At 37.5% G+C, this 17,753-nt stretch overlaps 1 protein-coding gene across 2 annotated transcripts in view; it reads right to left on the bottom strand.

Moving 5' to 3' along the window:
• Window positions 1-6,898: 6,898 nt before the first annotated feature.
• Window positions 6,899-17,753, bottom strand: part of FANCI (Fanconi anemia complementation group I) — a 157,822-nt gene continuing 146,967 nt past the window's right edge. For both annotated transcript variants that reach the window (XM_067082174.1, XM_067082181.1), the window contains exon 11: window positions 6,899-10,911. In XM_067082174.1, coding sequence (XP_066938275.1) covers window positions 8,560-10,911 — 2,352 coding nt within the window. In that variant the 3' untranslated portion in view covers window positions 6,899-8,559. The remainder of the gene's footprint in view (window positions 10,912-17,753) is intronic.

The following is a 17,753-nucleotide window of genomic DNA, read 5'->3' as shown; positions in this document are numbered from 1 at the left end:
CACATCACCAGAACGGCAACTGTTCACTGGATTTTGGCTCTACCTCATAATATGGTTATCATGCAGCAAGGTACTCATGCTGATGCTCCTCAGTAAATGCCCTATACCTTCTTATCTACCTGTGCCAATACAATACTTAAACTTAGCCATCAATTGGAACAAGTTAGAGCTGGATACATCAGTGTTTCTTGCACAATCTAAAATCAAGAAAATACAAAAGCCACATATTTTCACAAAGGAGCTCTTAAAAATCTCATCTCTGCCTGCAAAGTTGTGGTGAAAGTTGCTATGTCACCTGAATCCCCTGATGAACTAGTTCCTCACAACTAGTTTGGGTTAAGACAACTGCAGCGGGAACTGAATTAATGGTGGTCTTCCACAGATTAGCCAGACAGCCTTCCTGCCTGTCTTACTATCTGTAAAGGTTCCATTAAACCTAGCATGATTGATAGATAAGCAGAACTTGCTAATTAGGGTTCTCTGCTCCTCCTACCCTAGACCAATTACTCTTCATGTGTGGCTCAAGGGAAGTTTGGGGTGCCCATCTAGAGGATTTGGTTACTTTAATCTATGATCACAAAAGGATAGCCTGCATATAAACTTTCTGGAACTGATGGCAGTTAAACTAGAATCCTTAAGCATTTGAGTGATACCTCTCTAACAAAATGGTAAGAGTGATGTCAGACAAAGCCACTGGGAGCTTATCTCACAAACAAGAGTAGCAACAGATTTCCTGAGGTGTGCTGAGTAACAATGGATATTCTCTTGTGGCAGAGGACTACAATATCACTTTAATCCCCAAATATATCCCTGGTAAGTAGCCGACACCTTAAGCAGACAGGAACAAGTACTTCTGGCCAAATGGTCCCTGCAACAGAGATTTACAGCATGGTTTGGAAGCAAGGGAGAACTCTCTTATTACAACTGTTTGACACCAGCCTCAGTCACAAGCTCTCCAGTACTGGCAGACCCAGCAGTATGGCAAGCAACACTTCATGGTTCCTTGTAGCAATCTGCAGGTGTATGCATTTTTACACTTCTTAATGATGAAATTGTTGAACAAACTGCAGCAGTCCAGCTATGTATATATGACCCTCATAGCCCATTTTGGCTGTAGCAAGCCTGAATCTTGGCTATTCTTGTTCTTCAGTTGGACCTTTCAAGAGCCCTCCTGCACTGGAAGAAGTCCTCCATCAGCCTCACTTTCAGATACCCAAAGAACTTCGGCCTCCTCAATCTTCACATGTAGAGGCAATCAAGTAGTGCCTTGCCAGGAAAGGCTTTTTGCCAAGGTTATCTACAAACAATGCAAACAAGCTATTGCCAGGCTACATCAGGCCAAGTGGGCAGTGTTCTGTAGTTGGCATAGTAGGAAAGGCTGTGATCCACACATTGCCTCTTCCCCACTAGTAGCAAACTTTCAACTTTTCTGGTGGAAATCATGGAATTTGTCAATTTCTGCCACCAATAGTTAATGCTCTGCCCTCTCACAGGTATTCACAACCTGGGACATTGACCTGGGCTCTTCCTGAGAGATCCACAGAACCTTTTGAGAGGGACGCTGCACTCATGACTGCAGCTTCCAACCTGGGACATGTTGCTTGTGTTGAAACATCTATTAAGTTCAATGTTCAACCCCCTGGACAATGCTACTCTAAGGGATCTTGCACCAAAGACCATATTCTTAACAATCCTAGCTTCAGCTGAGTGAGTAAGCCAGCTACATGCAGTCTCTAGTGAGGTTTCTTACATAAACTAATAGGGAAGTACTGCATTGGCCTGTCCTATGTGCCAGGTTTCTTGGTGAGGACACAACTTCTTCCCAGACTCATCCTACTGCTTTAATTGTTAGTCTATCCTTGCCTGTTCAGCTTGGGAATAAGGAATACAATATATAATCCTTCTGCACACTGTAAGAGCACCCAGATTTATCTTTTAAGATCAAAGTTTATAGAAAGTGGGGGAAAAGACTATTCTTACCCACTAGTGTGCATAAGATGGAAGTGTCTAAAAATACTATTTTGACCTGGTTAAATCAAACCATCTTGAAAGCTCTAGAAAGCAAACTTAACTTGTGCCATCTAGCTTGGTGGTAAGGGGTCATGAAATTAGGGCCATATCTACATGTCAGTTCTCCAAATGAAATTTCTATAAATTTTGCTTCATGGAGGTCCCCAAATACCCTTGTGCATTTTGACCTTAGGGACTTGACTCATAAACCCTTTGATTTATTCTCAGTTGGGCCCTCTTGTAGGAGAGGACACACCTGACTGACATTTCTTCTGCCTTATCTTTATCACTCATCATGCAGTGGTCATATATGGTACTGGTTATATGCTTTGGATAATTGATTTTGTGTTTTGGCCAACTACTGATGTAGTACTTAAACAGTACAGATTATAGTTTTACTAACAAGGTACTAACCCATTTAATAAACCCTGGTTAATCCCCACAACTGGATTCCAGACAGTTAATCCAGTAAACTGCTGGCTCCAACTTCCTGAAACTCAATGTTCAAATAATTGCAAGTCTACTTTCACTGAAATAGCAGCTCAGGAAGTTAGAAAAAAAATGGGGTTTTAATGCAAAATTTGTTTGTTTTCTAAATACAAAACTGATTGTTTTTGGTGCATACTAGCAATTTGCCCTCCTCCCAACCAGCTTGCTGAGTAGTCAGACAACACTTGATATGCCCATTTTCTGGGGAAGCTGCTCTTGACAGCTGAAGAGTAGCTCATTAATGTGAAAAGATACCTGTGTGCTGACTGGTTATTACATAAGCTACCACTGAATGGCACCAGAGGGTGAGCATAAAGATACAGAACAATAGAAACAAAAAATTCATGATGTGATAAAAAAGGATGCTGTGTACATAGTAATCATCAAGCATACAAATGATAAACATCCTCAATACTGTACAGTGAAAGACAGGAAGCACCAGGCCATATTTTTACAGCATACTTACAATATCTGTACATGCTTCAGTTTTCCTACATTTTAGATATTAAAATAAATTACCATATTTGATGGCATATAAGACCCACTGTCCCACCCACATTCAGAAAGGAATATCAAGAAAAAAATTTGTGTTTACAAGTAAGCATTTAGTGCTATCAAAATATACAGTTACAGCATGGCAGGAAGAACTTGAACAAAACATATAACTAGGAGAGTAAGAAAATTTCTGTAATAATAATTTAATGTAATTTATAAGAGAAAACTAAAGCATCTTAGGTATAAATGCTTCCGATAGATAACTCAATGGTGAAAGTGAATTTGCAAAATGAAAAAATAAAAAATTGTGGGTGATATAACAAATTGTTCAAAAGTTTGAATATTAGAATAAAAGTTTCAAAGGTTTGCCTAATAGTTCTGTAAATAAGTGTTTTGGTTATATTTGCATGTGTATTTGTTTTGTAATCTTTAGTACAACCAAATCTGCATGTAAATTTTACTACAGCATGTCAAGCTGAATAACTGCCCTGCTGTATATTTAGGTAATGAGAAACTGATTTTCATTGATTTGTCTACCCTGGCCATACCATTACTTGTGATTTTAACGATGGTGATGATATACATGTGGAAACAAGGAAGCTGTTTCCATGGGAATTGTTTAGTTAGAAGTTTTCAAAAAAAAAAAAAAATGTTATGTTACCACTGTTTAAAACATTGTTATTCCTTGTACTGCTTTTTTCTCTGGTCAAGTCATAAAAGTGGCTTCTCTTCAGAAGTTTAAAGTTAACTTTTGCAATGTCATGTGATGCTAGATGAATGTTCCACCTCTGTGGTGCTGTTTTTATTATTTGGGAGTATGGAAGTAAAGTCTTTGATAGAACTGCTGAGAACTAATCAGTATAGTTGAATGAAGAGTTCAGAATAGCACAGATATCTTTACTGTTATCTTGAATGGTAGTGATGTTAGTCTAAAATCCTCTATTAGACAGCACTGGTGTAACTCATTAGTTGTGCAGTAGCACAGCGCTGTTTTCCAATGAAAGTTTTTAAATTGAAATTGTTGTCCAACTTTATATTTCTGTCAATTTGGTTTTGACTGCAGTTCATTTCTTGGAATGAGTATGTACGCTCACTATCACCTTTGGATTTTTAGTTTTACACATTCTTTTTTCTCTTACTTTATCTTCATCTTTTTCAGACATTCATTACATTTTCATTTTGATTCCATTTATTTTCAAAATTTTTCATTGGAACTTATTGTTTAATTTTTCCTCAAGGTAAGCTGCACCTTCATTTAATTCACTAACATGATTATGTTCTATATCCATACATTTTACTGCTGTTTCAATGTAACTTGTATTTGTGTGTGGATCTATTGTATGTAAGAATGTTTGTTTGTATGTAAGAGCTGAAGAGGTTGTATTTGCTTATGTTTGTGCTTGTGTAAATAAGTGCACATTTTTAGTTTACTTACTACCTTCAGGTTCTTGCATAGAAATGTTTTTAATGTAATATTTACAATGTACTTTTCTTGTATATGTATATTGTATATGGCCAAGAGCTGAAATAAAGTATTGTTGTTATTATTATTATTATTTTTATATGCATCACAGAAAACTACTGTGCAACAAATTTAATGCATTGCAGTACTGTAGTTAATACAGTAATACAGTGTTACATACATATACTTTCCAGTCTGTAAGTATGTATGCATACCATATGCATCACGTTAAGGTAAACTATGCACCCACTGAACATTTGATTGCCTCTCTATCTCTCTCCCTCTGTCAAAGAATCTCTTTTAAAGAATAACCCAGAGAGAGAGAGAGAGAGAGAGAGAGAGAGAGAGAGAGAGAGAGAGAGAGAGAGAGAGAGAGAGAGAGAGAGAGAGAGAGAGAGGGGGAGGCATGCAAACACACAGTAAATGCATTGCTGCGTGTATTTTCAGCGTGTTAGTGACTTGCTGTCTAATACATCAATGTGGATTGGATTGGATATAGAATTTAGGCCAAAGGCCAAGCACTGGGACCTATGAGGTCATTCAGCGCTGAAACGGAAATTGACAGTAAAAGGTTTGAAAGGATTAACAGGAGGAAAACCTCGTAGTTGCACTGTGAATCAATTGTTAAGAGGGGCTGGGAAATAATATGGAATAAAGAGAATATGAAAGGAGGTAACAGTGTGAATGAAGGGGTTGCAGTTAGCCAACATGCTGCAAAGAACCTTGAGTAAGGTACATCACAGTGCACTGCATGAGGTGCACTGACGGAACTACTCCCCTACAGAAGATACATCAATGTTTGTCTATTGTATTAATGTATGGCTTTAAGCATTTTCACACTACCATCAATGTTAGACAAGCACAGGACAATGTTCAGTTTATGATTTTAGGAATTATTTAATAATAAAAATGTGAAAAATATATACTGTTCACTGATAATGAATGACAAATGACAGTTCAGGATACATGTATGGCATTTTTTAAGGATATCTTCTTTCATGCCATCGGAAAATTCAAATAACCGGCAACTCTCTGGCCACAAAGTGCCAGTTAAGAGAGGTTTTACTGTAGTAATAATAACTGTAGCAATGGTTTTGCTGATATCTGGGTGAATAACAATAAAATTACTGCATTATGAAGTCTGGCTAGGTAGAAGTAGTAGTAAACACACTAGCCTACCAAATATCTCAACTTTGCACATAAGACCAGCACAATATATTTTAAACCATTTTATACGGAAAAAAGGGGTCTTATATGCCATCAAATATAATAATACCACCTGATCCTATTAAAAATAAATTTAAAAAAGAACATTAAGAATCATGATGGACAAAAGGAAAAAAAAAGCAAGAGTAGTACACAGCCATGAATAATATAAACTAGTGGGTAGCTTGACATGTACAGGAAAGAAAGATGACAACATAACGAGTAATGAGTAGGGACTCCCCATGTGACAATATGCAGACCTAAAAGAATAATATAAGCTCTTCTTTCAAAAGCAATTCTTCCCATCAGCCAACCACAGGCATGGTGAGTGATATGCTGCAATCCTTTTCCCTGTGAGTTACATCCCACTCTTCATTTCCCACTTTTTCCAAAAATTTCTTCAGAACTGGGCTAGAAGAGGGCATTTGGGTTGCCTTTCCCATTGACCTTTACATTAAATAGTGTGAAATGTTTCTTTATTGTATGAATATATCATACAATGGGGTCTTATGTTGTTCAAATGATCCTGCTAGTGCCTCTTGTATATTTTTGGTTTCCAAAAATTCCCATAATCAGACTAAAATTACTTATACAAATACAGTACAAGACTCATCAAACTTATGGAAATATGTATAAAATAAAAATGTTTTTGCAAATAATGAACAAAGCTGACACATAAGTGGCAGCAAAATGAAAATATTTGGTGTTCAACGAATTTTTATTACATAATTATATAGTTGAAATAGTAATGAAATGCTTTAGTATCTTTTACATTTTCTAAATTAAAAATATAAATATCCTCAACTTCAGTGTCATACTGATGATCAAAACAAGTTATTCAAATTTTTATTTGTAATTTGCTGGAGTGGTTTTGAAAGTAACACTCAAGCATGGTAATCAGATGAATTATAAGACCAGATCCAATCAGAGTCTTCTATTTGTGCGATAACTGACCCACCTTTTGAAACCCCTTTTTGTAGAACTATACAAAATCAAGATGAAATAGCCAGACAAACATCAACATCAAAACATGATACTGAATTCATACCTCTTGCCAGAAACTGATTGGTTATACAATAGCTTATCCAAAATAAAACAACAATCTTCTTCCATAACTGAGTATTATGAAAATGTATGAGCTTTGCCCTGAAAAATATAAATGCACTCCTAATCAAGATAAAACATTCATGTATTATATTACACTTTAAACCAACCAATGATGAGTTAAAATACAAATAAACTATGAAACTTTATTAGAAAAATAAATTCTCTTGAAGGCTTCCTTACACCATGTTTCTTTATCCAACATTCTCAAATTTTCCTGCTGTGAAATCTTCACCTATTTAAAAAAATGAAAATACATCAGTTACAAAGCATTCCCCTCAATCACAGACAAAGTGAGTAACTCAAATACCAATTATATAAAGAAATGTTGAAGTTACTATTACAGCCTCAAAATAGTTCAACCATAATACTTTGGATGACCACAAGCAGCTGGACCGATAAATAAGATGAGCATAAAGGGAATGGAATGCACTATACTGTGCAGTTAATTCCATTTAAAAAATATGCAAACCTTATAAACAAACCAAGATCTAAAAAGAAACATAGGCACTGATCCCACAGAATGTACCTAATCTCCAATACTGTAATGTATAGTGGTATACAACAATCAAATCTTAAAGACAACATCAAGGTTTGACAACCATGAAGTATGTTCCTGCCACTGAGCACATTTATGAAGTGTGCGTCTGTTACTGAGCACATTCACATAAAATGCAATTCCTAGTTTAATTTTATGAACAAAGTTGTTTCTGTTACCCAGTGAGAAATGACTAAGTATTATTAAATAAGTATTAATAAATCAATTAAATAAAACAAACACATATCAATGACAATTTTTTCTACTGAAATGTATACATGACAAGGAGTTCAACAATGCCCTCAGTCTGATAAAATGACAGGCATGTTTCTAATCTAGGACAAAATGACTCTTTAAGCAATGAGGACCAGTAATATATCATATATGAACATTTTTTAACCTCTCTTTTATCAATTTCAAATATTTTGTCAATGAGTTCTGTACTGAAAATGTGACTCACATAAGAATTTTGGTAAAAATTCTAGTTCCAACAAAATCATCTGGAACTTCAAACATCTTTATGTGAAACATAAAAATTCTTCTTTAAAGATGGCAATTATGTTAGCAAATGACATAATGCATCTTCAGGCCAAAAATGAAAATGCAGAAACACAAGCAAACATAAATTTGTATGCTTTCTTATACAGTGTACTCTTCTCAGCATAAGATAACTTGCTAAATGATCTAATAAAAAAGCAATACCATTAACAAATATTTTGACATTGTAGTATTAGCTACTATCTTAAAGGACTGATATACAACAAAAAAATCTCATCAGGAGAATGTTACCTTAACAAGATTTCAATATTATCTGCCTTCTTAGTTAATAAAACTTCAATTCTTCTGAATTATAATAAAACCTCCTATGAAATTCCCATTTGTCTTCATAGAGATAAAAAGGCTGCATTAGCTACACAAGGTCTTCCAATTGGTTCATATTTTTTAACCTTACCATTTTTTCTTGCTAGAAGGCTCAAACAAAGCAGAAAAATCATGGCTAAAAATAACTACATAACACTTCCACAATGAACATATGAAGTACTGTAGACTAAGTATTCGGTCATTCATGAGGAGTAAAATTCTGTAGCAGATTTATCTCTTATAAAGAATAAATCCCTTCTTCACCTTTTCTTACCAAGTCTTGATTTATTTACCTTTGGTTTTTTAGAAGGTGGAGTACTCAATCTGTTCTGTGAATTGCTATCATTCTCATCTCCAACTCCCTTCCGTTTAGAGGAAAGAATAAATCCCTTCTTCACCTTTTCTTACCAAGTTTTGATTTATTTACCTTTGGTTTTTTAGAAGGTGGAGTACTCAATCTGTTCTGTGAATTGCCATCATTCTCATCTCCAACTCCCTTCCGTTTAGAGGTCTTTTTAACAGGGCCTGAAGCCTTGCTCTTAACTCCTTTTGAAGATTCTTCTTTAATCTTTCCCCCAACTGAAGTACCACTGTCCCTATTTTCTGCCTCTTGGTCCTCATTCTCTTCATGAAGATTTTCTTCCTCAGCCTCCCCTGCAGCTGCTTCCTCTTCCTCCTCCTCATCATTTTCATTTCTACTTGTATTCTGTAAAGCTTCTGCCAATGCTGATGTCATAATCCTGAAGTCTCTTGAAGTGCTCAGCTCCATTCCTTCCATCAGATTGACTTTTGATTTACGTGAAAGTGTAATTAAGTTTTTCTCATATTGTTCAATTGCATAAATCAGAGAAGGAATTAGTTTGGACTCCTTCATTGTCCTTGAAATTAATGTGACTTCTTTCTTCTTTCCAGCTTGTTTCTGTGCTCCCTCAATATAGGTAATTGTTGAATATATTGGCGAAGATAGCATCTTCCCAGATGTAAGAACAAGTCTTTCAAATTTGTCAGAAATCTGGGGATAACTCTTTGATTTGTACAATTCAAGATAGTACTTGACATACAGAGACAACCCATTATAGAGTTTGGTAACAACTTTCAAGGTGTTATCAGTGCTTGTCCCTAAGGGAAGTGCTGATTGGATAACTTCATGTACTGCATGGATGGAAACAGTGAATTTTGAACAAATGGATTTCTCCACTTCATCTGCATTGCATTCTTCCTCTGTTGCTAAACAGGCTCTGATTTTACTGATAAGCAACTCTACAAGACTAAGTGAATCATCCACATAATTAAGTAAGACTAACAAAATAGATGATGATGACCCCTCTGTTACTATTTTGAATTTTCCAATTTCTTCCACACTTACACCTTCCTCCAGATGACCTAACTTATGATGTAGCTCTCTACTAATGCCACGGGCAAGTGTGTGATTAGCTTTGAGTTGGTCACTAAGATATAAAAGCAAATTAACCATTGGCTCTGCAACTGAGCCATGCTCAAGTTCCTGATCCTTACACAGTTGTAGGATCCAACTCCGTGCTTCTATAATTTCCTCAGAGTCGGGTTCCATGTAATGACTTACAGTCAACATAATCTGGAGAACTGTACAAGCATCTTTCAGAAGTGAAGTACTGTCTTCATGATGCAAAATTTTCAATATCATCTTCTGACACTTTTTATAAATTTTGTATAGGAGACGATTGACATCTACATTATCCGTTCTGTCATTAACCTCTTTCAGTATAGCTTCTAATTTACTGTCATAATACTTACAAAATATGTTAATAAGTGATGACAGAAGAAGCAAACATTGCCGTACTCTTTGCACATGCCGCTCATCAGACGTGTCTTCTGGTGCAATGCTTTCAGAGCAGTCATGAAGCAAGACTTTGGCAACTGTTTTCAGATGAGGTAATGCCTTCTCTCTCTCAGACAGGGTCATAGCTTTGATTGAGGACAGTGTGTTCTCTATGACATGCAACAAATACATTTGAAGATCATGGCAACCCTTAAGCATTTCAACACATGCAGGATCATTTTCATTATCATTACTTAGGGATGCTCTCAACATATCTGCAGTAACAGACAATCTCAAATTTCCTTTAAAATTAACTAATGCCTTACTGGAATTACGACCTCTACTTTTTTTTCCATCTTTTTTGGCAGGCTTGATGCTCTTCTCTTTGACCAGGTCTATAATCTTCTTTTGGGACCTGAATAATGAAATAACAGTCTGCATCCTTTCCAGAGAAGTTGTTGCACCCTGGCAGAAGGAATATTCAATTAAGCTGTCAAAAACACTTAGCATTACTTTGGCACAAACAATGTTTTTCTCTCCAACAGCTGTTGAGGGTAAATATTCTCCATTAGTATCAAAACCAATGTCATCTAAACCACATCCAGCAAGTTTTTCAATCACATGATCAAAGAGAGAACAAATGTCATTCAGAACACTAATAGCACTTTCATCTTCCTCATCGTCTTCATCAGCACCTTCTGCTCTCTTTTTTTCAAGGTACAATTTACATGCACCAATACTTGACAAAAGATCTCCCATAGGTTCAACAAGTTGTACAGAATCTCCTTGAACTACAACAATTTTCCTTAAATCAATAGGATTGAAGACAACTGGACGTTTGTCTAAATACTGCTTACTCTGGTGGTGCAAGAGCTCCAAAATACTTACGATCATTTTTGGATTGGATCGACACACATCATACATGCCAGAATACAATACTGATTTTACCTGCAAAAAAAACAGAAAAAAAGAATGTACAACTGAAGCCTTTGGAATACCAAGCAGCAAACTTAAATCTAAACAATGTGGAATAAACAGGTAGAGAAGTCTACGCACAACACTGGATTCACCACCTAATACAGGTCTTCTGAAACTTGAAAATTTAATCAATCCAAAACACTGTGATATGTAGTTTTTTGCATTAACATTTTTCACTCAAAAACAGACATCATCTGCTAAACTACTGTATGACACTTACTACAGCAGTCTACCCGAGACAGGTATAAATAGGTGTGGTTTCGTGATGCATGAGTGGAACAAAATGGGGGTTTATGCCAACTGGTAGCGTGAATGACAGCTTGACTTTGCATTGCAAGCTGGAAGTAATGTGGTCATTTACATGACCACTGCATATCTTTGGTACTGGTCTGATTTTCCAGACATTTTAACCACTAAATACCTTGTGTATACATTGTTAGTGTTGGGAATACCGATTACTGTATTTGTGACCTAATACCTCCTGATATCTTAAAAAAAATTAAAACTTATATTCTACACATATCATCTGTAATGGCTGTACATCTGCATCTGCTACCCTGAAGAGCATCATTCATTATTGTAGAAAGTCTTTAGCATCTATCATGAGTATGTTATGATACCCCATTAATTTTGTTAACTGTATATCACTGTACCGTATACAAAACTTCACAAATGAAGTTGATATCCTTAATATTGTGAACTATCAGTGACTAACAGTTGAACGACTGACATATTTCAATGGCTGTTATAGAATGGTACTTTTGAAAAAAAATGTTCTTCATTTAAACATATCTTTCTTTCTATGTAGTCACAACAACCCCCCCAGAGTTTGTGGGGGATAGGGACCACAACCACCCATGAATAGCTAAAATTCGCGAATACTTGACACGTTCCTAAAAAAACGCTTATGACTGCCTATTTTAATACAGTAGAACCTCGGCCCTCGACGCTAATTCGTTCCAGAAGAAGTGTCGAGATTCGATTTTATCGAATTCTGAGTTAATTTCTCCCATAAGAAATAACTGAAAATGGATTAATCCATTCCTGACCACCAGTCATTACCCCAACCTTCCCTTTTTATACAAAACTTTACACAAATTACAATTAAATAAGTTCAGAGTTGAATAACTTACCGTATCAGAAGCACTTTTTACATTTTTAAATGCATACTGTATCAAAAAAAATTAGCCTATGACCAATGCGGCCATATTACCGACGATAGACCGAGTGCCATAGGCTAGGCTAGGTAGCCTATAGGCACTACCAGAATGTACTGCAATGGGTACACATGAAAATTGTTAATAATGATAACATTGAAAAACAAGCCAGATTATCACATTAAATTAATAATACACTATTTATAAGCCAGATTACTGTATGTCTGTTATCATAAAATTAAGAAAAATTTCCTAAATTACGTCGGAACTCGGCAGCTTGTGGCAGATGTAAACAAACCACAGTGCCACCCTGGTGGTGTATCGCGGTACTAATTACATAAATTATGATAACAGACATACAGTAATTTGGCTTATAAATACTGTATTATTAATTTAATGTGATAATCTGATCTGGCTTGTTTTTCAACAGCAGCATATGTGGGCTTTAAATGCTTTTAAATAAGCATGGGAAGAACACCACCAACAACGCCAACTAGCGGCAGCCACCCGAACATCTTTTTTCTACAAACATCATATGATTCATCGGGTCGGATTCCGGTTTGTTGTTTGAGCTCCGACGTAAAATTTACTCAACATTTCATGTTGAAATCCGATTATGTCGAGTTCTAGTACAGTCGAGGACCGGGGTTCTACTGTAGTTCAAAGGCCAAATATACCTTAAACTATCATCCTTCGCCAAATATACCTTAAACTATCATCTTACACCAAATATACCTTAAACTATCATCCTACAACAAATATACCTTACACTATCACCCCAAAACACTCTAATGTCATTTCAAAGTCATCTTACAAAATTACCCTTAAAAATCTATATGGCTTACATCTACGTGTGAAAATTAATCAAGTTCCCCCTATACTGTATTCAGGTATGCACATTTTCTTTCATACAGTACTATTCAAGCCATCACGTTTTCTTTTGCTGGGGAAACATTGGTAATTCACCAGAGAGAGAGAGAGAGAGAGAGAGAGAGAGAGAGAGAGAGAGAGAGAGAGAGAGAGAGAGAGAGAGAGAGAGAGAGAGAGAAACAAAAATACATATGCACATTAAAAAGATTTAATATTAAGATTACATAAATCATACGGGGACTCACCAGTGACGAATGGTGATTAAGGATGATGATGATGAATTAGCTATGCGGTCCGATGAATGACAATGAAGATACAAGTGCACAGCAAAGCTGAGGAGTTACAGCTCTCTGGGGCGCCTCTTCCCCTCTTCAGAAGGTGCTTCGTCAGGGGTTTCAGGAGGCACCATCATGTTCAGGTTCTTATACACTCTCATGAGGGTGTTATAATAGGGCTTCATGATAGTATTACGGCCATTCATCATCTGCAACTCCTTGGCTTTCCTCAGAATTTGGTGTAGACCTTCAAATTCTTCAAAATCCTACTTCGTCGGGGGATCAGAGAGCACATGAATGAGGGCAGCAAGTTCTTCTCCACCAAGGGCCCTCGCAAGGATTCTACCATCTTCTTATACCTTCTCGATGAAGGATATGGCACTTTCTGGCATGCCATAACAGGCTGATACTTCTTCGTAATTTTTCCCATCCCTCAACATTAAAATAATGTCTATCTTCTCATGATAGGTCATGATCTCCCTCTTGCGCTTAGGCTCTTGTCCAGATGCCACAGAAGAAGCAGGGCAGAAATGCTGGGTCATTTGCACATCGTATACAGTATATACAGGGAAGTGCACATAACAACATTGATAATCTGCGTATACTGTACATTTTATTGATATTTTGCAGTGTTGTAAGATGATTTTGAAGTGTTTTAGTGGAGCATATCTTAAAATACATAGGTAGTTTGTAGAATGACAGGACTATACTAACATATGCAGAACCTCTCAGTTGTTCTATTTTCATGTTATAATTTTGTGACTAAATACATTTTTTTATGATAAAAAAAGATTTACTAATTTTCAAATATTACAGTACTGTAATATATTTATGTAAACACAGCAAAATATCAATAAAATTTTTCTTTCTTAAAAAATTTTTGCAAGCCAAGCGAAACACAAAGCTCTAGTGAAGGAAAATGCATTTTGGGATGGATGCTGATACTGTATACCCAGGCACATTGCTATAGACACGCTATTGGCTGTCATTTGCAAAGCAGCCAATCCAGGAATGCCATTCACTTTCCTTGGTGCTCATTGGCTGTACCCTTTGGGCTGATTGGCTGTCTACCCCAAGACTTTCTCTCGGAATGTACAGAGCTCGCATCTGTCAGTTCAAAGCATATCCTTAGCCTGTGCAAGTGTTTCGCTGTGTACCTGTGTACTTTCCGCATCATTCTTTGCAGTGTATATCTGTGTAATTGTGCCCTAAGATGCCTCCTAAATGCCCTGTTCCTTCAAAAGCTTTTGGCAAAGAGCATAAGTGCCAGAAGAAATCATGATGCTCAAGGAGAAGGTACGACTTCTGGATATGTTAAAAGATTGCAAGAGTTAAGCAGCTGTAGTCCGCCATTTTGGTGTGAATGAGAGTACCATGCACTACATCAAGAAGAAAGAGATGGAGATAAGAAAGACTGTGAGTGTTAGCTGCTTCAGTAGTGCAAAAACAGTTTCTACGGTGCATGATAAGACAATCATCAAGATCAAATCTACATTGGCGTACTGGATGAGGACTGCTGTAAGAACATCCTCCTTGACACCAACACTATTTGCGAGAAGGCACGGCAACTCTACCACCAGTTTTCAACTGTTACAGAAGGCAGCAACGTACAAGAAGGCGACAACATACAGGAAGCAGACTTCTTAGGCTTCAACAAACCCACTTAAGGAGAAGGGGAAGAGCCATAAGCATGACCATCGTCAGCTCCTAAAGGTTTTCAGGCCAGCAAGGGGTGGTTCCACCATTTTCAGAGACAGTTCCAACTCAACAGTGTTTCTCTGCATGAGGAAGCAGCATCGGCAGACACGGAAGCGGCAGCAAAATATCCGAAACCTCCAAGAAGATCATCTGGGACAAGGGCTATCATCCAGAACAGGTGTTCGATATAGACAAGACTGGCTTGTTCTGGAAGAAAATGCCTTCCCGGACATATCCATGAAGGATTTAAGCCTGAACCTGGGTTCAAGGCTCAGAAGGGAGAGAGGGTTACCTCAGGCAATGTGTGGGAATGCGGTTGCTTCATGTTGAAACCAGGCCTGCTTACAAGGCTGCTGTGGTAAGTTTCTGAAAGGCAGTGGTTTGTGTGGAGGAATGTAATGTTTTTTTTTTTTTTTTTTTGTTTAGTTAGGCTTCAGTTTTTTTTTTTCACTTTCATGTGGCTGGTTGTTGTAAAAAGTTTTTTCTCTCCTTGTCTTCTCCAGGTGTGAACAATTGGGACCAACCTCTCTCCCTCTTTGGATGTTTGATGATCCTGTACAGAAGCCCTTATGTGTTTTTGTCCTGCTTAATAAAAGAGGTCATACGTGACATCATCCGACTCATACAGCGGGCTGTATATCAGAACCTGAGCATGGCATTAAACTGGCACTGATTAATGCCTAAATGAAATGTCTTAGACAGTTTACAAATAATTTTAGGTTAAATAGATGAAGATTAAAATTAATGTGATACAGCCATATAAATAAGAAAGTGGCATTTAAAATGTTCTTTGACAGATAATGGGTGTAACAAAAACACTAATGAACTCTGGACATCAAATGAAGATTAAAAGTGATAAGACCTAATTGGGCTTTGGTAATAGAGAGTAAAGGAGACTGCAATTATTAAGAGGTAATAATTAAGTAAGGAATATGCTACAGGAAACTGATAATTGATATACTATACAATAGCCTGAGTAAAAAGGCAAATCAAGATGAAAGACTGTATTATAGTTAAATGTGTTCAAAAGTTGTGCCAATGTGCTTGAAAAAGTTTAAGATCTGTTGCTATTGGTGTTAAAAAATACTTAAAGGCTTTATTTTTTTAGAACAAAAGTAACAGAATAGTAAGTTAATCTAGTCTCAGTTGTAGTGGTGCTGAAAGGGCAGGGGTTGTTCTATAAGCAAGTTGTTTTGTAGTTTAAGTCCAGAATCAGGTGTTATCATGCAATAGTGTGTGTATGTGGATTTAATAGGAATTGATTTTGGTTATTTTTTTACATATACTGTAAGTTTTCATGTACAAATATACAGATTGTAAGGTAATTAAGAAATAAATTAGTTTTAAGAGACTGAGTTTTTGTGTAAAACTTCTGTATTTCTTGCTTGTCATCAACCACAGTTTCTCTCTCAGGAAGCCCCAACACTGCAAACCCCAGAGCCCTCACGAATAAGAACAAGCACTTTCTGCCAGTGTTTTGGATGCACAACCCCCAAGCCCTGGATCACCACAGTCCTTACATCTAACTGGTTCATTCAGAGCTTCATCCCTCAAGGCTTGGGCATGGAGTTCAAGGCTTTGCTGATTATGGATAATGCTGGTAGCCACCCTCTGGATCTTTATTATGATGGGATCCAGCTTGAGATCCTCCCTGCCAACACCACCTCGCTCCTCCAGCCTATGGACCAGGGGGAGATCCATGCCTTCAAGGCACACTACACCCAGAACTCCCTTGAGCACTTTGTGAATGCAATGGATGCTGACAGTGAAATTTACGCCAAAGGACTATTGGCATAAATTCACGATTACCACGTCTAACCATCATCAACCGATCAGTGAAGGACATGAAGAAGGAGACCCTGAACGCCTGCTGGAAGTTGTGGCCGGAGTCTGTGCTCAATTATAAGGACTTCTCTCCTGAAGAAATTCAACATTCGGCTATTGGTAAGGTGGCCCAGTTGGGAAGGGTGCTTGGCAGAGAAGACTTTAATGAAATCACCGAGGATGAAGTAGGCACCCTCACTGATGCCCAATCTGGCCCCCTCATCGACCAGGATTTGGAAGAGCTGACAAAGTCTGTCAGCAAGGAAGAAGACACACCAGGTTCAGGGGACGAGGAGGACGATGAGGGCCTGTCTTTGGAACATCTGTCCCAATTTAAGAGGATAATCGAGGAAGTGCAGGAGTCGGCTATGGCTTGGGATCCTTATATGGAAAGCTCCTTCAAGTTTTCCAGTGTCCCTGTTACAACAATGGCACCCTATAATAACACCCTCATCAGCGCGAAGCAGCAGTGACAGCAGCTGCCTATCACCATGTTTATCAAATGGACGAAGAAGGATCCTCCAAAGCCTCCGCAAACCCTTGAAGAAGCGCTTCCCCAAGTGCCTGAAGAAGTGCTTCCCCAAGCCCCTGAAGAAATGCCTGAAGAAGGGGAAGAGGCACCCCCAGAGGAGATATAACTCCTCTACTTTGTCGTGCAGTCATATCCTCATCATCATTCATCGGACTGCACAGCAAATTCATCATCATCTTTAATCAACATTCATTACTGTTGAGTACCCATATGATTTCATCTCATGATTACTGGCTGTCCTCGCTTATTGGTGGTGTCGTTAACAGCATTTTGGTTTTAGAGCTTGGCTAACAACGTCGTTAACCAGATTTTCAGCAACAGCAAGTGATTTTCAGCATCGATAAGTGGTTTATCGGCATTGGCAAGCTGTTTATTGGTGTCAGAAAGCAGTTTATTGGTTAACGATGTCGTCACCCAAGTGCTGTAAAACCAAAACCTTTTAACCGACGCTGCCGA

The sequence above is a fragment of the Macrobrachium rosenbergii genome, chromosome 3 (assembly GCF_040412425.1).
Source record: "Macrobrachium rosenbergii isolate ZJJX-2024 chromosome 3, ASM4041242v1, whole genome shotgun sequence".
NCBI lineage: Eukaryota > Metazoa > Arthropoda > Malacostraca > Decapoda > Palaemonidae > Macrobrachium > Macrobrachium rosenbergii.
Note: the sequence above shows the minus strand (reverse complement) of the source record. Positions and strands in the feature narration are given on the sequence as shown.